Source organism: Oryzias melastigma, linkage group LG23 (genome assembly GCF_002922805.2).
Source record: "Oryzias melastigma strain HK-1 linkage group LG23, ASM292280v2, whole genome shotgun sequence".
In the NCBI taxonomy this organism is placed as follows: Eukaryota; Metazoa; Chordata; class Actinopteri; order Beloniformes; family Adrianichthyidae; genus Oryzias; species Oryzias melastigma.
This window is the reverse complement of record NC_050534.1, coordinates 15,534,668-15,559,187: the sequence shown is the minus strand read 5'-3', so window position 1 is coordinate 15,559,187 and position 24,520 is coordinate 15,534,668. Positions and strand designations below refer to the sequence as shown.

The window sequence follows — 24,520 nt, the reverse complement described above, 5'->3', positions numbered from 1 at the left end:
TGAAAGTGAAGAAACTAAAAGCATATGAAAACAGTGAATTGTGAGATTTCTTCCTTTGTTGTGCGAAAGATAAAAATACACACGTATGTAGGTCATTCATAAAACAAAAAAAATACAAAGAGACGAATGACAGCGTTGTGAAGGGAGAACAGTGCTATTGAAAGCAATTTTATATCAAGAGTAGTCTTAGGTACCAGGTTAGATAACTAAATAAACCTGTTAAAAATAAAAACTATTATGTTTCCAGTGAAATCCTCTCTCTGCTGATTATTTTGTTTATTCATTGCTTAGATTACATTTGTTTATACACTTTTAAAGGTTTTAATCAGTTTCATTTTTGGTGAATTGAAGTAACAATTTTGATTATTTCAACATAGTGTTTTCTTGTGACAAATGTTTCATCGTTTAATGACTGTTAAAGTTTTAGAATAATACATTGAGAAATGTCTCTCTCCACTTCTTAATCTGTTTTTTTATTGTGATTTCAGCAGAACATAATTGCGGAGCATGAGATTCGTAACATTTCGTGTGCGGCTCAGGACCCAGAAGATCTATCTACGTTTGCTTACATCACCAAAGACCTCAAATCCAGTCACCACTACTGCCATGTCTTCACTGCGTTTGATGTGGTCAGTGTTCTCATCACAGAGTCTGTGAAGGCTCCAGGCCATTTTTGATTTCACTTTGGTTCCTCATTTTTGCGTTCTTTTTCAGAACTTGGCCTATGAGATCATCCTGACGCTCGGTCAAGCCTTCGAAGTGGCCTACCAGTTGGCCTTGCAGGCCAGGAAGAGTGGTCACGGATCGTCCACACTCCCAGAAAGCTTTGACAGCAAACCCAACAAACCCGTCCCCAAGCCCAGAGTAAACATCCGCAAATCAGTGAGTGAACACTTAGAAATCCACTGCGGAAAAATCCATCCTGAATGAAAACGCTACAGTCCCTCGCGGTGGAGGGCTAGCCCTTACAAAAACTATTTTAAACAACCCTAACACCTAAAATGACCCGACAATTGGAGGGGTATGGAGAAGCCGTAGGGTAAGAATTTGGATTTGTGTTGGGTAACAGAGCAAAGCTGCTTTTCTCCCTTCAGAATCTGCTGAAATTACATAAACAGATGAAGAGTTATGGTCGTCGAAAGAATGTCAACACTGGAGCTAAAGCCCAGGAGTTAAAGGTTTAAGGAACCAAGAACTTGTATTTTTAAAAATTCTCTGCGCTTGTCCTTCAGGATGAATTTTTACCTTTCTGACATCACCTTTTAACCCAGAGTTTGTTGTGAACCGTTTTATCTTTGCTTCTTTGCGAAAAGCTCTTACAAGCGGTCTATTAACCCCCATTTTCATCTGAGTCTCCATAATCCATTCATATGGATTCATCCTCCATCGCCGCTTCTTTCAGTCTTTATTCCAGGTGTTGCAGTTGATTTTACAGCTTTCTCTGACACTTCTTTGTGCTGCTCTGTGTGTGTCTTGGCCCAGTGGACAAAGTGGCAAAGGTGTGTGTGCATATTTGATCTGTTAAGCGCCCGTTCGGTCTCGCTGTCCCTGTAGTCTCTTACAAACTCGGCTGATTGATGAGGTCTGTTTGCATTGGGCTCCGTAGAGGCCTTTGCGTTGCTGTGTGAGAACCTTTAGGTTGTGTGCAAGTAGATAAAGTGTATTCATATGGATGCTCTTCAACAACAATTTTATGAGGTAAGATAACTGTCAAAACGAAACGTATGCTCATAGATAGACAAAGTTGGGCATAAGTCTGTGTGCAACTTAAAAAAAATGAAAAATACAAGTACAACATTTAGTTTTAAGATTTGTCAGTTTTGAATACGTTTATTGTGTTGAATATTAAATTTCTCCTGTTACATTACTGTCAAAAATGTCACGGGCTCGTATATTGAGCCCATTAACTAAGTGCACATGTGCACTAGTACTGATGCTCATTTATTTAATTGAAAAATAGAATAGATTTGAACTGTATTGACGCAACATTTATTACCATAACTATTAAAACTAGATATCTAGCATTACCTGTGATAATTCTAGTGTGAATGCCGTAAGCTGAATGTGGCCGCTCAAGATGCTAGTGCTGATAGCTGAAGATGCTTAAATGGATAGCTAAAATCACTGAAGCCGATAGCAAACTAAAATATAGTGAAATGCTAAATTACCACAAAAAACAGCTAAAATGCAGCTAAAATATTAGCTAAGCTGCAAATTAGCCTAAAAAATGTTTTTAAAAAAGCCAAAATAGCTAGCATGCAGCTAAAAATATTAGCTAAGCTGCAAATTAGCCGAAAAAAATGTAAAAAATGTAAAATAGCTAGCATGCAGCTAAAATATAAGCTAAGCTGCAAATTAGCCTAAAAACTGGGAAAAGGGCCTAAATTAGCCTAAATAACTAGCATGTAGAGGAAATATTAGCTAAACTCCAAATTATCCTAAAAAACTGGAAAGAAGCGTAAAATAGTCTAAAACATGCAACACATTTACTGTGTGAATGCTGAGTCAGCATTCACATAGTAAATAACAAGTCACAAAGGCTGTGTTCTAATTGGTTTTCCAGCTGTGATTTGTTTTTGTCAAGCAACAGCTGATCATCTATTCTAAACAATGTATCCGCACACTGTTTCAGACGTGGTGGAAAATAGTCTAAAAAGGAGTACCAGACATATCACCGCACTTTATGTCTGTCAATAAAAGTTGAATAAAAGAATAATGAAACAAAGACGATTAAGCTAACTCGGGCTAAAGTAATTGTCTACTTCAGCGCCTGTAAAAATCCAAATCACATCAAAAGGATCAAAATACCAAACTTTCTTGCTTACATAACATTTATAAAGGTTGTTTTAGCTTTGCCTACACTGCCATAAATGTGGTGTAATTGTATTACTCTATATCAGTATATTGTTTATATTGCTTATGACTCACTCCTGCAACACAGGTCGGCGACTATTTGTTGTGATCAATGATCTACACAAAAATACAATATATAATGCTAAAAAAAGATTAATAATCGGTTATTTATAAGACATGAAAACTGTTCTTCAGTGTCTTGCAGAGGTGTCTTTTGTTCCTGGCGTTCTCTCTAGAGGTAGTCAGTACGCTTGTGCACCTTGTTGTATCCATGTTTCCTGAATTGATAGACATGCCTGCGAGTCAGTGACGTATTTTTGACAGTAACTTCACAATTTTGTTATCAAGGCAAAGAAAAGTTGTATCTGAAACAGACGAATCAAACGCAAAACTAATTGTTTTCTTTCTGTTATTTTCAGCGAGCACAACTTTTACTATGAGCATGCGTTTCATTTTGACAGTAATCTTACCCCGTACATTTTGTGTCCTTGTATATGAAATTACCATCAAACTATATAAAGGTTATTGTAAAATGCTCTCTATATATTACTTTTTGAAGACGGGATAGTCCTATTTACTACTGTTATGTCACTTTGTCAGTCACATTACTTAAGTGGAGCTATAAAAAGCCTATCTTGTCTTTGTGGTTTCTATATACTAGTCTCCCGCAGATGCATTTCAGTATAAATGTGTCATGCCCCCTGCAGCCTTAGCACCACAAAGTCTGTCAGTAAACCTGTCAACATGAGATTAGCCCAACATAGCTTTAAAATAGTTTCTCTAACCCACTTTGGAGAGGGTTCTCTCCTCATGACAAGTAAGGGGCATAGCAACAGTATCCCGTTAAGGTGTCTGCAAAGACTCTCTAGGATAATAACTAAGAGTACAACACAGTTTGATTTTATCATTTTATGTTATTCTCTGATCCGGGTGGAAAAAAAATTCTGGGGAAAATGTTGATATCTATCCATGAAGTTGTAGCAGTATTAATGCAGAAAAAGAAAGAATGGTTTAATGGCTTTGGGGAGTAGTCTCATTCTAGGTGGAGATATGATTATACTGAGATGAAAGGTTACAAAGACGGAAAGCAAAAAGAGTACAAGTGTTAGTGAGTGGTCTTGTGCTTGCTGAGATGATGGACGATCGTGTCTGTAAACACAATCTGCTCCGTCTGCAGCCATTACATTTACGATTAATTGTGCTTTTCCTTCCCCCACGCATGTGTGTGCATGGGTAGTTAATGGCTCGTGGTGTGCAGCAGGGCTGAGCTACTGCAGGATTCACTTAATATTCCTGCCATTCGCCGGCCATAATCTTCATCCTGCGGCACCTCCCCGTGTTTACAGTAAAACGTGGTTGCTTTGTTTCAGGTTCCTCACGCCCTCTTGGTGTTATTTAATGATTTTGTTTGGTGTTTTCTACTGATGGCTCAACCCAACCTTTTTCTACAGTTATAAGCTAGGAGTAACAGGCTGCAGTATTAACTTCTTGTAGATAACTCTTAAAAATAACTATCCATTACAGCTAGTAAACAAATGCGTAATAAGCTTTAAGTTAATGGGTTATCAATAATTTGTTAAAGATTTATAAATGTGCCTTAAAATAGCCAATAGATGAATAACAATCTGTTAGCTAGCAAGTTACTAATGACTTGTTAGCTATGTGTTTATTTGTACCTTAATAGTTATTATTAATCTAGTGGGTCATTATTTAAATTTACAACTATTCCTCATTTATTAAATGTTAGTAAATGAGGAACATTTCTAACTTTAGAATACCATCAATGCTTAACTAATATATTAAGTCACTTTTTACAGATTAGTTATTTATAGCTTGACCAGTGAAGCTTTGTTAAACAGAAAATGGGTGGAACAAGTTTAAGGAAAATTGAAATATCCCAGTTTTATATCTCAACCTTGTTCCACAGCTCATGGGCGTTTCAGTGTACTGTATTTTACCAAAGAAACGCCACAAATAAAATGTTGAAAATTGTGGTTGATGTATATAAACACTAGGGGTGTAGGGATAGGGTCCAAAGTGTGTCCACACATTGGTCTGTAATGATGATCTGATCATATTTTTTACTGCTATCATGTGTGTTTTATTCGCTGTGATGTCACTTGGTCGTTTTTAGTAAAATAAACTTACCATGTCTCGATTAAAATAATTATTAATTCATTTTGAAACTATTTTTTTAATTATTTAGATTGATTGGGTTACCAACTTGCCTCAGACGGATCGATCTGGTTGGACCAAAGGAATACAAATTGATTAATCTTTGCACCCCTAATAATCACAAGTTATCACATGACAGAACAGCAGTATACAACAGTATTAATACCCATAATGTTTGGACACCTTTGGTGTAGAGTAGAAAACCAAAATAGATCAATGTCAAACCATACCAATTATTGATACGGCTCAATCTGGACTCTCTATAACTTGGGGTGTATTCAGACTGGAGACATTTGGTTTCGCTTAAAGTTGTACCTGACGTTGATACAGACGTTCAGAATTGGTCAGCGAAATATAAAGTTTGGATAAGTGATCTCCACAAGGATTCCATAATTTCTAGTTGCTTAGCCCCGCCCATATAATTTCTGGCCAATGATTGAAGAGATCTTTAGTCACATGTTTTTTTTCCACAACCTTTGGTCCAGAACAGGAAAGTCTGCTTGACAGCAGTCTCAATACAGACTAAACACAACGTTCAGAACTCGATCCTGAACAAATTAAGTGGACTTCTTCTGCACCAAGCGATTTTTACAGTCTAAACACGCCCTTAGTTACCTATAAGACATAATTATAAATCCTTAAACTGTCTGTAATAAAGTAATAAAGTAAGTCATTTATAGCTCATTAACAAACAATTTATTAAAGATCTGTTAACTAGCTATAACGGATAGTATTATAAAGTGTTATCCAGAAGCGTTTATAACAGTTCATGATTTTACTGCAAAAACCAACATTACTTTTGGGTTGGTGGATAGCAGCTTTTTAGTGACAGACTCAGAAGAATTTATGAGTTAGACAGTCATTTTTATAGCTTGTATATATCTCCTCCTCATATTTCAGAGGCGATTACTGGTGCTTATAAAGTTCACAGCAGAAAATTATACTTCAAGTCTTTTTGTTTGGTTGATTGGCATATAAAGGCAGAATGACTGCAGTAAATGTACTGAAAAAGAGTGATTTATAGAGGCTTGCTGTCCCATCCTTGTATTGGTTGGAGTGTTACTATGTAGGATTTCCATGTTTAAATGTGGCATAACATTGCTTTATCCAGCTTGAGTTTGGCTAAGCACTAATGCTCGTGTCCGTGGATGCAGAGGTGTTTCCTTTCCCTGTTGCTATGCAGCTGCGTTGTCTTTGCCCTGGTTTTGTCGTGCTGCTTTGGAAACGTGTTGCTCAGCTGGCCTACTTTGACCACTATGGACTCTGTTCCTATAGGTCATGTCTCCTTCCAGCCGCTGGTCACTGGGCCACATTTACACCCCTCACCGGCCCCCTCTTCACCCTCCTCGCCTCTTCCATCTTCCTCACAAAGCTCAGTTCCAGGTCCTTTAAGCTCTTCCTTTTCTGTTTTTTTCATCCTTTTTTCTTCTCTTTAAGGAGAAAACATGATCTGTAAGTTATTTCCTTTCAGTCGGCATTTTCTGTGTTCTGTTTACAGTTTTTCCACACTTCTGGGTTATTACCTCCATTTCTCTATTCATATTTAGTGACATAAGGAAAGGTCCCAGAAAGCCAACTCACATCCTTTTATATCAAGGTCTATCCATAAATCAGCTTCAGCGCTTCTGTTTTTTTACTGCGACAATCAAATCTCTAGGCAGAGAAAATTAGCTGCTTTCTTTACGAGGAATCCAATGCTAAAAACTGCAGGAAATCTTAATTGTAAAACATTGCGTTGCAACCTTCCAAAGCTAGAACATCTCACCATGTTCAACAACAACATTTCAAGGGGAAATTAAATAAAAAAACAAGCTGCATTCCAAACTGATATGATCTAACTTGTGACCAATAGAATGAGGGATAAATGTAATGCCCCAAATTAGAGATTGAGATTCTAGTATTAAGCTGCCTTAGTCACATAAACCTTTATACGTGATGCAGGGTTTCTAGGTTGTCCGGAGGGTTGTGGAGAGAGGCCACCGCATCTCTGGGCCACCCCAAGGAACATCATGGAAATGGAACGAACCATTGTTGTGCATGTGATAAATTTATCTTGTGGTATTTGCAAGAATAATGTAAGTTGCATCCTAGTCGTTATTGAGGTGTGCGCACTGACTCCTTACTGGCTGTGCACAAGTGTTGCACTCTGAGGTGTGTGCATCCTATGGACACACTTGTAGCACTCTCTGTCTAATTTTTTTCTAGTTCTAAGTCAGCCACTTGATCCCAGCAAGGCAGCCTAGCCACTATGGAGAGAAAATAGACTCACTTCGATTTGTGGGTGCATATTCTTGATTTGTGCATAACTTTGGATTTGTATGTGCGTATTCTTGATTTGTAACTGTCATACATTTTGTGCACAAGTAAAACAATTACAAAATTTAAGAAAATACAAAATAAAGTTTACACAACCACAAATTAAAATTACAACAGCTTGAAACTAATTACACAAAAACACAAAAATCTTTAAAAATACGCACAAATCACCTCTTACACATGAAGCCCAAGTTACACACGGATTCCATTGTGACTCTTCATGTCTCCCTGATTTATCCGCGAGTGACGCGTTCAAGTAATACTAGAATGCTGGGTCATTAGAGTTTTCTTATCAGCCGTTTAAAACTTAAGATTGTGAATATTATCTGATGAAACTTTAAATTTCCCACTTTCTTAAACAGATATTACCTATAATTAATATAAAAAGTCTAAATAAACGTTTTTAGAGTCATTTATCACTGAAAAATTACAAAATTCACAGGACAGAGCCTTGATCAGACCACCGGCCCTACGATCTGCGGGAGTTTAGAAGGAAACTGCCTGCTATCACCGTGACAGGTGATCAACGCTTGGGACACAGCCCCCGGTGTCTGCACTGTCCGGGGCGGGGCTGTAGAGAGGAAGCATCAGTTCTGGAGATATATTTATTTTTAAAAGGGATAAATGTTTTTAAAATGCTTATTTTGACTTTGTAATGTAAATTATCAGGAATATTTGTTAAGAAAGTGGGAAAATGTCAAGTTTCACCAGATATTATTCACAATATAAGTTTAAAATGGCAGATAAGAAAACTCTAATGACCCAGCATTCTAGTAGTACTTGAACGCATCACTCATAAATGAATCAGGGAGACGTGAAAAAAGTCTCACGATGGAATCCGTGTGTAACTTAGGCTTCGTGCGTGTGTAAGAGGTGATTTGTACGTTTTTTTTTTTTTTTTAAGATTTTTGTGTGTAATTAGTTTCAAGGGGTTGTCATTTTATTTTTGTGCATGTGTAAATTGTATTTTTTATTATTTTTTATTTTGTAATTTTTTTACTTACGCACAAAACATATTAGTTACAAATCAAAAATACGCACACACAAATCGTAAATTACCTACGCACAAATCAAGAATAATGTACCCACAAATCGGAGTGAGTCTATTTTCTCTCCATAAGCCACAGCTGGGGAGATTCGTGAGAAGGGCGTGGAACACACCCCACCCCCGTAACGTCCGCGCTGCATGACCACTGCCCCGCGAGAGACCCAACCCCCGCTCAGATAGACCGTTGGACGAGGAAAAGATCGGCCAATTTATTCACCCGTCACACAATACGCCAATCGTGTGGGATTATCGCGCTGTTTATATGCAATTCAGTAGTGATTTAAATTACGTAATTTTAGCGTGATTAGAGTGCCATTTACACGATATATAAGTTATACATTGGTTGTACATCCGTGAAAAGGTCGTTAGAAATACGCACAACGTTTCTGGAAAGCCACAAATTTGCGTATGCATCTTGCAAAAATCACTGCACGAGTCCTTAAGATTTATGTAATAATTGCGTGTAAATGGAGTAATTCTCAACCGACTAAAATTTTGAACAGTTCTTAACCTAAATCACGTAAAGACCCTTTGGCTGAAACCATCTACGGACATTTCCGCACACCGCCTTTAAGTATTGATTGTTAGATAGTGCTGGGTGATATGACAATACATATCGTAGATACCGTAGTGTCTGTACCATTTCTCTTCTATCGATTTTATTTTTATTGCTGAATTTTTTGCCAATATGCATTTTTCTACTAAGAAATTTAAAACTGAAGTCAGAAAAATAAGTAATGACATTTTTGTCCATTTTTTCAGAGAATAACTATCAGTTATTGTTGTACTTTGATAATCATGACATACAAATTTTCCATTTTGAATGATGCAATTTTTTAGCTAAAATGAAACCGTTTTCTAGAACTTTGGCTACATCCTAATCCTTAACTACTAAAAAACGATATAGTGCAGGACTATCTAGTACCCTGGATTTTAAAGGCAATTCGGACACGATGTTCACTACTTTTCTTTTGTTTTTCTAAATGTCGAATATGACATCACCAATTTCACAAAGTAAAAATCAAAACAAACATTTTAGTAACAACGTCTATTTATGTCTCCACTGTGTTTTGATTAGGAAAATGTGGATGGTTTTTTAAAAAACTTACATTTAAACACATCGTTTGTCCACAATGCATTCTGGTCTATATTTGTTTATGTAGTGAGCATTGATCCACGATAGTTTTTCGCCAAGACTTATGGGAAATTTCTAGCACATTCGATTCTGGTAAATTACTCTATGATCCACTATATAGTGTGTACGGAAGGAATTCCGACAAAGCCATAGTTTCTGTAGAGCAACACGAGTTTGTTAGAAATGTGGACGGAACTGATGGCGCAGAGTAAGTCCGCTCCCATTTCTCATCATCCATCTGTTTTTTCCCGCTAGATTACACCCCCAGTACTGCATTGACCTACACCACTGCTACAAGCTTCTACAGAGGGCATTGTTTGTCCACTCCCGATTCACAACGATTTTTACGCTTATTTTTCTTTACATATGTCCTCCAATATGAGAAAAATACAAAGTTCCCTCTAGTGGGTCTTTATGTTAATTTCAAATTAATGTAATTTTCTGTCCTGGACGTTTGTTATTCTGTAATTTATAAATATTAGAAATATCAAAGTAAATTAGTAATTTTGTTGCTTATATTTTTTAACTCCAAAAGCAGCATTCTGACCACTTAAAATGTGTCTTTCAATGACCAACTAATGCCGTTTGCCAGCTATCTTTGCAGTTGTAAATCACTAAAATGTTTCGCCTCTTTTCGCACCAGATGGAGCAGCCATCAATGGACCAAAAGGGACACGCCAATGTGCCGTGGATTGTGGAGCCGGGTCAGGAGGCAAAAAGAGGAGTCAACACCAAGTACGAGACCACTATTTTCTAACATACACCCGCCTTGTCCACTCCTGTGTGTGTGTGCCTTTCAGAGGTTGCCCTGTATTGGGGCTCTGCCCCGGAGTCGGGCACAAGCGGCGCACGCCGCCGCGTCACTTCACCGGCGAAAAAAAAACAAAAAACACACCCCGCCCCGCCCCTGTTAGCTGAGACTGTCCGCTGCATGATGACGGTTGGCGCTGTGTTTTAACTCCTTTTCTTTCTGCACCTCTCCCCGCCCCTCTCTGGCCGCATCCTTCCGGGCTGACGCATGACCTCTGAACCCAGAGCTGTAGTGCGCTTCACTGTAGGGAGAACGGTCCACTCAGATTGTCAGCAAACAATCTCAACTTTTCGCTTCTTGGCTGCGTCTCTCCTTTTATTTTTTCCTTTATTGGCCTCAGTCCTTTTTTTATTTATTTTTTTCGACCTTTTGTCTGACTCCCTTTGACAACTTGAATGACATGTGCTGCTGTATGAGCCATAAGAGCGCTTTAGCTATCTGTTCGGCGCAGTGGGAGCTGGCACTGAAGACGGGAGTTGTCTGAACATGACAACTCCAACTAGAGGGAAGATCCTTTTAAAAAAACGAAATACCGCAGGGTATCTTTGAGTCACACTGGTTCAGCCAGCAGGCTACTCGAATGTACTTCATGTTCTTTATGATAGTTTTTTAAATGCTAAAAGGCTTGTGACTTTCTTTTAAAGGTAAGACTTTAATAGGCCTGTGACACAGGAGTTCTGACTTTTTTTGTTTATTTTCTTTGATACTTTTCAACATGTCTGTATGTTTGGAATTAATCAAACCTGCCCTTTTTAAAAAATAAAAAAGCTTGTTTGGTAAAGGTTTTAGCATGTGGCTTGTGAGACGCATGTTGGCTATTTTGGATTGAGCGGGGGCGCCGTGGAGAAGGCGGCGTGTGGGGGCTTTCTCGATAAGTGATGTCATCTCATTTGCAGGGCAATGCCGGACGCTCATGTCTATTACTGTGGAATGCAAAGAATGTAGCCTGCCCTAAACATGGAAGTTGTCACACATACAATGCAAAAAGGACTACAAACATGGATGCTACTCCATCGTTTAAGGTTGACTACAAAAAAAAAAAAAAAAACACAAAAACGTTTTTTTTTTAAGCTCGACACAGTAAACAGTGGACTGGTAGATGCGCAGTAACAGGACTGCATCCTAACAGACGACCGTCTGCTCTGAATGTACACTTATCTGAAAGCAGCCTCAACTTTCTGCAGCTGGATCTGTTTTATGCACATAACCTTTGAACTTTTGTGGGGTCGGCATTTCCAGAGACGAGCCAGGGTGGGCATGGGTGCCAGGATGGCGGTTTTTTTTCTTTTTCTTTTCTTTTAAGTCAGAAAATACATATGCACAAGCGTGTCTATACGATTGGACCAGCTGCAACTACACGCTCAAGATGCAAAAGATGAATAAAACTGCATCTAATGTTCAAAAAAAAGTATTCATATTGCCCGACATTTTAATGTTTAATATGAGAGTATTATATTACCATGATGATTATTCTTGTGCAATTCTTGTCAACTGTTGTCTTAATGTTACAATATTTTTCTATAATATGCTGAGATAAAAACCTTGAGTCGGATAATAATGAAAAATCCTTTAAAAAAAAAGTCTAGATGTTCATATATGTACAGAGAGTGAATGTTAGAGGTTGCTTGCTAACACTTAGATCAGGTCAACCTTCATTTCTCATGGGGCTCTTATCTTGCAGATGGACTATTTTAAAAGCAGTATTATTGTATTATTTGGATGAGACGTCATCCGGTTACAAAAATGTACATAGATATTTTGCCAACTCATTGTTCATACATGTAAAGAAAATAAGGATTTGCAGAACATGGCACTGGAAAAAAATAAAATAAAGGTACAAAATAAAAGTTGGACAATTCAAAGAGTGATTATTGAGCTTGTATTTTGAGTGGGAACATGATTTGGTGACATCACTGTTGATCTACTAATGTATATAGGCTTGGGCTTCCAGCACACTGATTTTTGTAATTTTTGCCATTATTTATATCCCTGTAAAGCACAATAAATAAAATCTGACTTGTGCAACTATTTGTGTCTGTTACTTTCTCATCTATTCATATATAAATTTCACTTTTTTGTATAAAATTATTTCATGTTGTGATGTCACTTACCAGGTGGAGATCTTCATGTTGCTCCTCATGAAGCGGCCCTTTAACTGTGAAAAACAAGATGATTATGCATCTTTTCAGGGCAAAGCTCCTGCCCTCAGGATGACTCAGCAGTTAAAGAGAAAAATAAATACCCAACAATACATACTCATGACATAACAGTTTTTTTGGAGAAAAAATAAAGTTGGTCATCTACAGACTTAAAATAAAGCTCCTTGGAAAGACTGTTTCATAACTAGGGTTGGGTTTAAAACGTTTATTAAATCACCTAAAAAAGATTCTTTCAGGCACAATACGGCTTTTTGGGGGGTTAAACGTAGATTTTTATTAAGAGAAAACTCCACAGATGTATTAGTTTAATCACTTGGGTTTAGTGCTACAGTCTGAAACCTGAGGCTGTGGAGCCACATGCTAAAAAAAATTCTGTAATTTTGTTTTTTAAATGCTGTTTTAAAATTTGTTTTACTTTTTTAATTATCTTTGCAATATATTGATGTGATTTGCCGGGCCACCGTACTTAACCCCTTAATGCCTGGTTTTACTTCCAGCGATGGAAAAAATTTTTTTTTAAGTAGATGGGAATTTTTTTTAACAAAGGTGGTTTGTTGCATATTTGTGACAACAGGTATTGAGTTACAACAGTGTGCCTTAATGCACCCAAGTCATAATGATGGAAAAAGCCACAATTGGCCTTCTTGTGTTTTTAATTCAAGTAAATCTGCTTCAGTGGGAGGAGCTTATTTGACACAGGGTGTGTTTTATTTTGAAAGGAACTAGCCAAAATTGTTCAAAATAGAAAAACACTGAAATAATTCAATTATTGTAAAAAAAACATTTATATATGAATGTTTAAGTGGCCACAGAAACATAAAGTGCATTTTTCTAAACAAAATGGGACGTTGCTCCTGCTGTGTTTTGGAAGTAATTAGATTCTGGTTTATTCCAAGAAATTTGAGAACTTTATCCTCTTTCAAACATATCAAATTAAGGTTTAAATTCCAGATCAGAGCAAACATAATCTACACTGACCTGTTTATGCAGAAGTGAGGGGAATTATTTGAGTATTTTTGGCAGCTGCAGCTCCTCCTGTGGATCTGAAGATGGAAACCTTTGAAGAAGTAAGTACATCTATGAGGGGGATACACAACATACAACTATTACAAACAGAATTTTACAAAAATCAAGTAATAAAAAATAAATAAATAAATAAACAGAACCTGATTGAGATCCCGGACGAGCCCCCAATTTATGTTATGCCCCTGTCTATCTAGGGGATCTGGTGGAGCATAACATTGAAGCTAACAAAAAAAATGTGTAACGAAAACACCAAAAGATTGTCTCCTTTAAATGAAAGTACAGAAGTCCCACTCTGACTGAAATAAAGTACACAAAACGAAGAAAAAAACAAATATGGCCACAGCCACAAAAAACAGCAAAATCATAGAATATTCTGTTTTATAGTTCAGATTTTATGGATTTCATTCAAAAATAAATTATATAACACAAAAGACGAGCTAATACAGTACCCAGTTTCTCACACATCACAGGTGTTAAAAACAAGAATCTCTTCTGTTGTTCCTGCTAGAAGTTCACAAAATGTCTAAATTTAAGAAACTAATTTAAGGTTTCTGCAAATACAAAAGGTTAAGTTTCATAAATGCACATTTTGAAAAATAACCCATAACATTTAAAATTCTAGCTTTTTAACCTATTTTTTTGGAAAAATAAAAAAACTGAAAATAGCAGGAATACAGGAATGAAGGAAGTTTGTTTTGCTTTAGAGTCTCAGATTTAAAAACGGGGCCAAAAGTTCCAGATGGTCCTTTCAGCCCGAAGCCTTTTACTAAATGAGTAATAATGAACTATAAAGACTCATGCAACAGTCACCATTATGTCTGGCATTTACTGAATAAAACCGACAATCAGACTAGAATGGTCACATTAGGACTTCTAACTGAGTATTTGGCATTTGAATTCAAGTGTTTATGCTTTTAATGCACAGAGAGATGCAATAAATGAAGACAATTTGATGCAGATTCAGTTAAGCAAACATGAAGTGAAACAAAAACAGGTTTTAAAAAGGAAAATGTGCAGAGTATGAAATATGTGATTCCAAAGAGAAAATATGTGTATACAGTATATCCTGTTAAAGGAGCAAACGGTATTTTTATTCTCTACAAAAAAATAGATGTTAAGAAATTAAAGACCTCAACCTGCATTAATTAATCATGTATTTCTGCTCATCACTTGAAGAATTTTTAAATTCACTTTTCTTGACATTTTTAATCCGCCTATAAATGTTACACTGATCTAGACTTTGTTTTAGAGAAAAATCTTGTGATTATTATTCCTAATAAAACTGATGACATGCCTGAGAGCACAAAAACAAAAGATTCCTGCATGTAGGAGGTTTTAAAGAACAACTCTCGTGTGTCTTAAGTGGCATTTTTAAAATTAAAATGAAGCTTAAACAGTAAAACATTAATACTTTTATTTACACGTTTTTTTACAAACAAACCCTCAAACAAAGTGCTGCAGATAAAAAGCTGCCATCATAAAAACTATTTGTAGTTTTAAAAAGTTCCTAATACTTTTTAAAATTAAATGAACTTTAATCCCAACTGAATATTGAAAGCTGGTCATTTCAAATTCTAAGAATATTTGTGTTTCCATTAAATTTATGCCCAAAACTTTATCTAAATTCTAGAAATGTCGAAAAAAGACAATTCTGCAGTTGCACTGTTCCCTTTAAATCATAATTTTGTGAAAAAACAAAAATAAACTCACGCGATATGTCATTCAAAACACTATGACGGATGTGAACAATACTTTGATTTACTGCAGAGACATTCAAATTTCTACCACAGAAATTTGAACATCGTCATCATCATCTATCAAAGGAGACGTCTTATTCATGGAGCGACGAGCTACGCAGGAGTGGCTACGGCTGAAGAGATTTGGGGAAATCATGGTTGGTGATTTCACAGATCAGCTGTGGATCCAATTATCCCACATGATATGGTCAACCTTTGATGAGCTGTGATGTTGTTGGACCTCTTATGGTATCCAGTTGATGGTCATGTGACTCATTTAATTAGAAAAAAATGCTTCCATTGCAGTTTTGCAAAATATGTTAGTCAATGGAAATGCAGCTGATGTGGATGAGTGTTCTCAGTCCAGATGGAGTTACTCACCTTTTTCAATGGATCAATCGAAGAACAAAATGGTCCAACTCTACAAGAAGATGAAGTCCAGTTGGTAGACGTGACGAAGGTACGTATGATTGAAGAAGCCACGATCCATCAGAAGTCCCTAAATTTAAAAACACATGGAAAAGAAGGTGTTAAAACAATAACTAACAGAGTGGAGACTCAAGAAAGTAACTGATTCCAATAAAAAGTAGATACATTTACATGTAATTAGTATTTATGGGCACAATATATGTCAAAGTATGCACAGATTCCATCTAACAAAAATGGCGAGCAATATATCTTCTACATCACAAATACAATCATTTCCAAATGTCATTTTTGCATCTGCTCCTGATTCATATTGATTTGAACGAAGAAATGTTCCAAAATGCAATTATTAAGCTTAACTTTCTTTATATATGTCCTTTATCTTCAGAAAAATGCTACAAGAAAATGCTAAACACACAATTATCATTACAGTGGGTCTTAAAAATCTACAAATTTCACAAAAATTAAACATAAAATTCCAGATTTTACTAGATATATATGAAAACTATATAATTAAAAAGCTTCTAGTGACATAAAAAGCATCAGCAATAACAAGAGAACAGAGAAAACATCAGTTATAATACGAGCCAAACCAATTTTCAAGAGAGAGATTAAAGGGAAAACATTAAATACAAGTAATTTGGGCCCCAGACTGCATCTCAGAGGAACACAAGCCTCTTAAAACACGACACAAGCAGACTGAGAATAACGGAAAAACTGCAAATTCTTAATCCCATCAAGTACAGACTCTGAAGAGCTTTTACGCACTCATCCCCCATGGATAAGCGCTTCCGGACAGTTTCTAAATATAATAGAATCATTGGTCGTGTTACGCTTCCGGGCACCAGCAGGTTTAATAAAAGGACCAAAGTCCATATTATTTAGTAGGACTAAAAATAAAACACTTACAGTAACTGGGACAACATTACAGTCTTCAGGGTCAACGTCAGTATGAGATCTAGTAACATGTTTCTGTTTATTGGGGCAGTACAACCAAACAGGACTTTTTTTTTCTTTTTTTCAACGCGCATCACAGATAAGCAGATAAAGCACATAAACACAGAGACTTCCGGAGGCTAGGCAGACTACAAGCCCACACAGTCCATCAGGCGGCTTCAGTCACTCTGCTCCAGATCCGCCGGCCTTCATCTGAGCTCAGCAGCAGCAATAATTTCTTCTGACAAGTACTGTTTAATATTAAATGCAGGAGGAGCGGCACAAGTAGTCTCCTCCAGGCAAAAAAAAGGAAAAAAAAAAAGAAATCCTTGCTTGGAGTGCATCCATTAAGCTGTTCTTATGAGGACACAGAAATGACATGGTAAGGATTACACGAATGAACTATTCAGCTTTTATGCAAACATTTTTTCATTACTATATTTCACATCAAATACTCTAATCTTTTCACATCAGTTCGTCTTTTTCTTGCAATATGGACGCCGCCATGTTGGAACCAGAAATCGCCAGCAAGCAGTGATTGGTCCGGATTGGTCTAAGACAGTGAACGTTCCTATGGCAACCACTTTCACCAATCAGGAGTGAGCTTGTTGGAAGGCTACACCCCTGCCACGTGAAGGGGGGGGGCTGCACGAAAACTGTCAAAGGTTTTGAACATTTAACATGTGACGGGCTCGTTTAAAACGTGAATAACTTAATATCCATGGTATTGCTCGCCGCTATTTTAGCACACACGTGCGTTAACTAGGGCTGGGTTGAAAAAAAATCGGTTAATCAATTTGAATCGATTTAGGCTTAATAGATCAATAATCGATTCACAAAAGATATAAATAATTTAGCACATAAAGCTAAAGTCCGCTAGCTTGATGCTATCGTTCAATAGAATTTCCCATAGGACGGCTAATGCTAATGTTCGGTCGGCCAAAACGATGTATTACTGACTAAATGAACATATTTATTTACTCACAGGCATTAAGTTTCCAAATTCTTTTAAGGAGACATTTTTAAAGTAACTATTTGTGGTCTAAAACTTCGTTTTTTTAACCTCATGCTGCTCTCTTCTTCTTGAATAAAATTCTACAGCGCGGTCGCCACCTAGTGGCCAAACTGAAACGTCCTCCAGCAGAAGCAGCACTGTTTTCAATGTCAATAATCTGAATATTTCTGTTAAAACTTCTCGTTTTGAGAATTCATTTAACACTGCATGCTACTAAAAATCTTTACAAATAAATTTTACAATATGTGAACTCTACCCGATAATTATAAATATATTTAAATTACATAGTAGATTTTTTAGGTATTTCTAAACAAATGTGTACAAATGTGTAAACTTGAAATTGAATTGAAGAATCGAAAGAATAAACAAAAAAATCGGGATTGAATCGATTTAGGCTATTGTGAATCTAAACGAATCATTTCTGGAAATTATAACCGATACCCAGCCCTAGCATTAACATCACTTTTGGTCACTTGAATATATGTTGCTGAGCATTTTGTGAACGTAGCTTTAGATGGAGGGTGATGATTCACAATAGCATCCCCATTCAAAAGACAAAGAAAAGGAACTATTTAGCTTCTGCATCCTAAAGGTCCAAAAATCCCCGTAAAAACTGATGGTGTTAAAAAATATATATATCAAGAGCGCAGATGTTTTTTTACACTCTGAGGAGTCTGCTTTTACCCTGCAGAGCATCATTCTGCACACATAGGAGCCTGATTCCACAAGGACGACATATCTGATGTGCAACATTTCTAAAAAAGAGTTTTTTAGTTTATAACCCAACTGAGAACATGTTCTTTATCTAGAATACAGTTTCTGTAGTCTTTGGTGCATATTTTCTATACACAGTCTGAGTAGAGGCAGTTAACCAATATAAACCATTCATCAAAAATGTCGACTTCAATGAAAGAAAATGAATAAAATTCAATTTATATGAACTGGTTTTGGCTTTTTAGCTGCATTCACTGTGAAACTGTACTTCTAAAAGCCGGGATTGGAGCATAGCCTGGGGAATAAAGGCATGCACGGATGCATTGAGGGCTTATCTGTTGGGGGCAGCACCTTACTACGAGCGACAGACGGTGTAATTAAAGAGGCAGCAGCAGGGACAGAGGGAGACGAATGACATGTTAAAGAAGACATTCTGATTGGGCTCTTCAACAATAAACCATAATAGGGAGGTCAAGTGTTGGAAGCAGAAGCTTTTCCCAACTAAATAAACAAATCCTCAAATGTCACCGAGCTGTATGGACTCCTGTGAGTGGAAGTTAAAGGTCACATCCTTGGTATTATGTTTTACTAACGATCATTTTAAACGATATGTGCACAAAATGTACAAAATGATGCTCTAATAATACCTGCACAAATCTGTTTGGTTAAAAAAAAATTCTTCTAAAAAAATTCCATACATAAATGTAATATTAAAACACCACATTTTCTGCAATGTATTAAATATGTATAATAAAATAGAAAATTAATTTATTCCACCCACGAAAGGGCTCTTAAAACTATTGACACCTGTAATTCTTAGTGTTTATTTTTCTCTCTATATTATACATTGTTCACTACATTGGTTCTCTTGTTGTATACTTGCATTTTTTTAATAAAGTTTTTTTTTTTTTAATCTGTTAAATTTCAGACTTATATTATACGATTATACAAATTAGTCACTTAAAAACAAAAAGATCACAACAATTAAACGAAAAACAAAATAAAAAAGATATCAAAACAAATTCTACAATTCCGAAAACAAAAGTAATCTTCAGAAATCAAAATGAAATGTTAAGAAAATAAAAAATAAAAAACTGGTAAATACAGGTACTATTTGAATTAGGGCCAAGTTTTTATAAATGTGTCTTTAATGTTCGTACACTAATGAAAGTTTTATGATTAGTACGGAGCAAATCTGGTATCACTTCATGCTAAATAACAGTTTAAATGATGGACAAACATTTTTGTTTGGTTTTCATAAAAAGAAAAAAAAAACATTTCGGAAAATTAAAGTAATTTCCAGAAACCGAAATACTAGAAAAAAGAAATAACAAGAACCAGAAAAAGGTTATAATGAAACAATGTTTGGTTGGATGATAACATTTGATTTCTGATGTTTATTGGGTTTTTTTTGACGCGTCTTCAATGTCTACATACTACTAAAACTTTTATATTTAGTATGGTGTAGCTAGGTGTAGTTGACCCCGCCCACACTCTTAAAACGTCCAGGCAAATAGGCTGAACTGTCGGTGCTACGTTTGAGCCGTTACAATAATCGGCTACAGTTTCTGAGAAATTAACAGTTAATTTAAAGGTCATTCAAAGGTCCCCATCCCCCAAAAATTGCTCCAAAATGAACTGAACCACTCCACTTTTTTAGTGCTACGTTTGTGCCGTTAAAACTATCGTTAGGTTTTATTTTCTGGTGATGACGTACTCATTTCCTGACGTCAATCGCCGGAAAATACAACTTATAATATCTCAGAAACCGTAGCAGCACAAACGACCACTAAAACCGTTTGTGCTGCTACGGTTTCTGAGATATTGCAAGTTTTATTTTCTGGTGACGAGGTTACCATCCCCCCCAAATCAGTGCAAAAAAAGTTAACTGGTTCACTTCATTTTGGAGCAATCTGTGGGGATGGTAACGTTGTCACCAGAAAATAAAACTTGCAATATCTCAGAAACCGTAGCAGCAGATACAATCATTTTAATGGCAGAAATCAGTGCAAACGTAGCACTAAAAAGTAAACCGGTGATGATACTGCCAGAAAAAGAAACCGTAGCAGCACTGACGATAATTTTAACAGTACAAATCAGTGCAAATGAAGCACTAAAAACAGTAAACTGGTCCGTTTTATTTTGGAGCAATCTGGGGGATGGTAACATTGTCACCAGAAACTAAAATTTGCAATATCTCAGAAACCGTAGCAGCACAAACAAAAATTTAACAAACTAGCACAACCCTAGCATTAACATCTATTTTTGGTGGTTTTGGGGTTAGCTTCACCGAGCTGTACGAATCACGTACAGTATCGCTTCATACCGAACAACTTTCGTCTGAAATGATGGAGAAACGTCATCATCCGATCAGATTAGAATTTCCCATCATTTCTACCCTTTCCGGTTTCCGTAGAAAATAAGAAAAAAACTTTTGTAAAACTAAAGTAATTTTCAGAAATCAAAATGAAACGTTAAAAATGAAACACAGAAAAGCACTATGGCACTGATTGGATGATGACGTTTGTCCTTCATTTTAACCAGAAGTTATTTTGCATGAAACTTTTGTTAGATGCAAACACTGAAGACACATTTGAAAAAACCCAAAAAGTCAAAACTCAAAACGCCATTACGGTCCTTTTATTTAATTTTAGAATCGTATTTTAGCTTTTAGAACTTTGCTTTAATTTTCAAAATGTAATGTAGTCGTTGAGATCTTTAAAATGTTTTTGCATTGATGCGATACATTAAAATGACTCGAGCAGACCATTGAGCTCCATGTGGTCCGTCAGCACAAACTGAGCCTTCTTTGAAAAAAACAAACAGGACAGAGAGAAACAAGCACAAGCACTGCCTTTTTTTAAACCAGATTCAAGGTCGACACTTGTGTATTCAAATATAATTTGTGGAATTCAAAGAGGATACGCTAAATTATGCTCAACTGTGTGCTGACACAATTATCCGTGTGGCCAGCAGGTCTGTGCAATAACTCATGTAGAATGTGTTGAGACAAAACAGGGAGGAACATTTCTCTAATTCTGAACTGTCACCACTTTGCTGCGCGCTACATATCAGCGCGACTTAAATTAGGCCAAACTACGCGGACTGATGAGCCAAAATAGGTAAGGAGGAATGGGAGGTAGCCAAACGGTGACGAGTGGCTGGCCCTCTGCCCTCTGGCGCGGCGTGAGCAAACAATAAAGGAGGCGCGCAGCTGAGCCAACAGCTGACAGAAACAGGAACTAGTGTTTCACCAAGGTCAGAAGAAACTGAGCCGACTCCTGACGCGTACAACCGAGTCCAAAAGAGTGCTGCTAAAGTGACCCGGTACTTGAGTTATGTCAAAGGTCATAAGGTCAAGGAGCAACACTTGAGAGGTTTGTGACAGCTTTAGAGCATTTTCCATTTTAAACCAAATTTATATTAATATTTTAGTAACATTTATAAAATATGTGAAAGTATATTCAATTTATTATTATAAACAACTTTAATTTAGGCCCAATAATTACTATATAAATCTGATTGTAGACTTCCTGCAGTCGACACCTGTCAGAAAATATTCCTAATTGAACATCACTGCAAAATAAATGCTTATAATTTAAATCATAAAATTGAAAGCCATTTTTAAGCAATTTTTCTGCAAAATTTTTTTTTTTACAAAGTCATTGCTATAATTATAGTCATAAATTAGCTGTTTAAAACAAAAACTGACATGTTTGATGGTAAACACACCAAATTGGCTTTTTAACAGAGATTTCATTGAGTGTTACAAACCCACTCTGATAAAAAAATGTGTTTTTGTGACATGTTGCTGATCTCCTTTTGAGAACCAGCCTGTTATTTTATGTAGGTTCCATTTTGTCTCCACAAAAAAAAAATGACCAAAAAACATGAGATGTCATTGAAAAGGCTAGAATGTACCAATTTAATCACATCAGGCCTTACTTTAATGTCAAACAGAGGAAATAAATGAACGGGTTGGATCTCAGGAGCCCAAAAATATAGAAAATTAGACTCAAAATTGCATTTTTGGGTATTTCTTAGCTCAAAATGTTGAGAATCAGAAGCAGACAAAAAATATACTAATTGAAAATCAGCTTATTTGTGTCTCCTTGCTGCGTCCATTCTGATGCTTCACTGATGCTCATCATTTCTGCTGCACCGGTAATGTTAGGTTGTTATGAATGAGGGATGTAAGCTAGCAGGAGAGCATGTCAAAGAAATGCTATGAGCAGGGTAAGGGCGAACAGTCCCGCACACAACTCACAAGGCATATTTTATTTCCTTTCTACAGAAATATTCTCCTAGAAAACGACACAAGTTTTTAGATTTTGTCTATAAACAGCATAATCATAATTAAAAGACTACTGGAAACACTTATGCAAAAATCAAAAGATGATGGGAAGAATGAACCTCATTTCCTGGAGACGTGAGCATTTATACGCAAGTATAATGTAAAAACCATATTTTATTAGAAGATAATTCTGTCAAAACTGTTTGTGATTAGTTAATATTAACAATTTAGTCTTATTTTAAAGTAAAAAATAATATTTCGGTTAAGTTTTTAATTATGAAAAAATTCGCAAAATACCAAAAATTTGTTGCAAAATACTTTTTTTTTTTAATTTACATAAAAACACACTGATAAATTAGCATGGAGTCTTGTTTATGACTGAATGCAAAACAATCAGCTACTGGTTTTAAATTCCATCAAGCCCAAAGCGTTCAGACAGATCCAAGGACGAGCAAAACAACGGTGTGATTTTGACTATTAGTGTTTCATGATTTGTGTTAATATTCGTGTTACCGTTTGTTTTTCCTCAAGGACCTGGTCTTCAATGTTTGTTTTTTTTTGTTTTTTTTTTCTGTGTTGTTTTCGAGGACAAGAATTCATTAGAAATTCACCTCTGAGTTGTGGGCGGGACTAGAGTAATCCCTCCCCCTTCCCGTCATCCATCTGTTTACACAAGCTTGCGGCTTGCCGTAGCAGCTTTTAATTCACACTTTTCCAATATCATTTTTGCGATCTGAATAAAGAAATACAATTTTGAGAATAATTTTCTTTTACTATGTCCTTCATCATGAGAAAATCACCATAAGAATAAATAAAAACACTATTTTAATCAGAGTTGGTCTTTAAATTACTATTACTTTCGTCTCATTTAGAAAATTATAAATACATATTTGTGTGGTTAAACTTCAATTGTTTGGACTAAACAGGAAACTGCAGAAAAACCCACATTTTATCCATTCATTCATCATTTATTCCTAAAAGAATCTGTGGGTCACTCTTTAAAAAATTAATAATCTAATTTGATCTAGTGCATTTCTAATCCACATTACTTATTCTGAATTAAATTACTCCATCACATCCACATTTGAAATGTTATCTAAGAATATCTCAGTATTTACATTCAGTCATATTTACCCCAAGTTGTTTTGTTGTCATTGTAATAGCTTCAGTGCCCCAAAAAATTATTATGCACCATTGAAAGCAGCATATAGCTGCTTCAAAAATATCAGCTGTGAAAAATTCATGAGAGGAAAGAAGGGAGAGAGCAAGCTATAAAAAAAAGGAGAAAATAAGTCTTAGATAGCTGACAGAAAGCCGGAGGGGAGCTTAGTTCTTTTGAAACAGAACCTTTAAAATCTCCTGGGAGTCCACATGTGACTGCAGCCCTCTCACTGAGAGACGAGAAAGGTTTAAATAACACGCTCTCATTAGCCTGCTCTTCTGAACAGTTACTGCTCCTAATGCAGACCAATTATAGCTGAACTTTGCAGTTTGAATCATTTTCCAAAGGAGTCTCTAATTATTCAAGGTGCAATTTAGGCTCTTCAAATAGGAATTAATAACTCTTATGACCTAATTTTTTATTGTGACTCATGATCATTTTTACTTCTTTATTGAGAAAAAATAAAATTATTAAGAAGTTAAATTGTTTTCTTTTGGTGCAGCTGCTGAATAAGTAAAGGATAATGCTCTTTGAGGTGTCCATTATCAGAAATTCATAGATTTATTTATTCCTCGAAGAGTATTATCCAACTTTATACTACAGTCGCTTATGAAATTAATAAATGTTAAATCAAATATTGTATCTTGGTTTTTTGTATTTTTGTCAAAAAGAAGACTATTTGATGTCCAGTGTGACGCCTTGTCATAGTAGACG

The 24,520-nt window shown here is 36.1% G+C and overlaps 1 protein-coding gene and 1 long non-coding RNA gene across 12 annotated transcripts in view; one reads left to right on the top strand and one right to left on the bottom strand.

Annotated features, from left to right (window-relative positions):
* Positions 1 to 12,366, top strand: part of anks1b (ankyrin repeat and sterile alpha motif domain containing 1B) — a gene marked incomplete at its 5' end in the record, with an annotated part of 85,158 nt that extends 72,792 nt beyond the window's left edge. For 2 of the 7 annotated variants that reach the window (XM_036210271.1, XM_036210269.1), the window contains 5 exon segments: positions 492 to 629; positions 715 to 882; positions 6,304 to 6,411; positions 10,171 to 10,262; positions 11,235 to 12,366. In XM_036210271.1, the coding sequence (XP_036066164.1) occupies positions 492 to 629; positions 715 to 882; positions 6,304 to 6,411; positions 10,171 to 10,262; positions 11,235 to 11,283 (555 nt within the window). 7 annotated transcript variants of the gene reach the window in all.
* The window catches only part of LOC112159146, a 60,500-nt gene that overhangs the window by 31,518 nt on the left and 4,462 nt on the right, over positions 1 to 24,520 (bottom strand). For all 5 annotated transcript variants that reach the window (XR_004947184.1, XR_004947186.1, XR_004947183.1 and 2 more), the window contains exons 3-5: positions 15,641 to 15,758; positions 13,476 to 13,554; positions 12,450 to 12,493 (exon numbers count right to left, since the gene is read on the bottom strand). This is a non-coding gene — a long non-coding RNA (uncharacterized LOC112159146). The remainder of the gene's footprint in view (positions 1 to 12,449; positions 12,494 to 13,475; positions 13,555 to 15,640; positions 15,759 to 24,520) is intronic.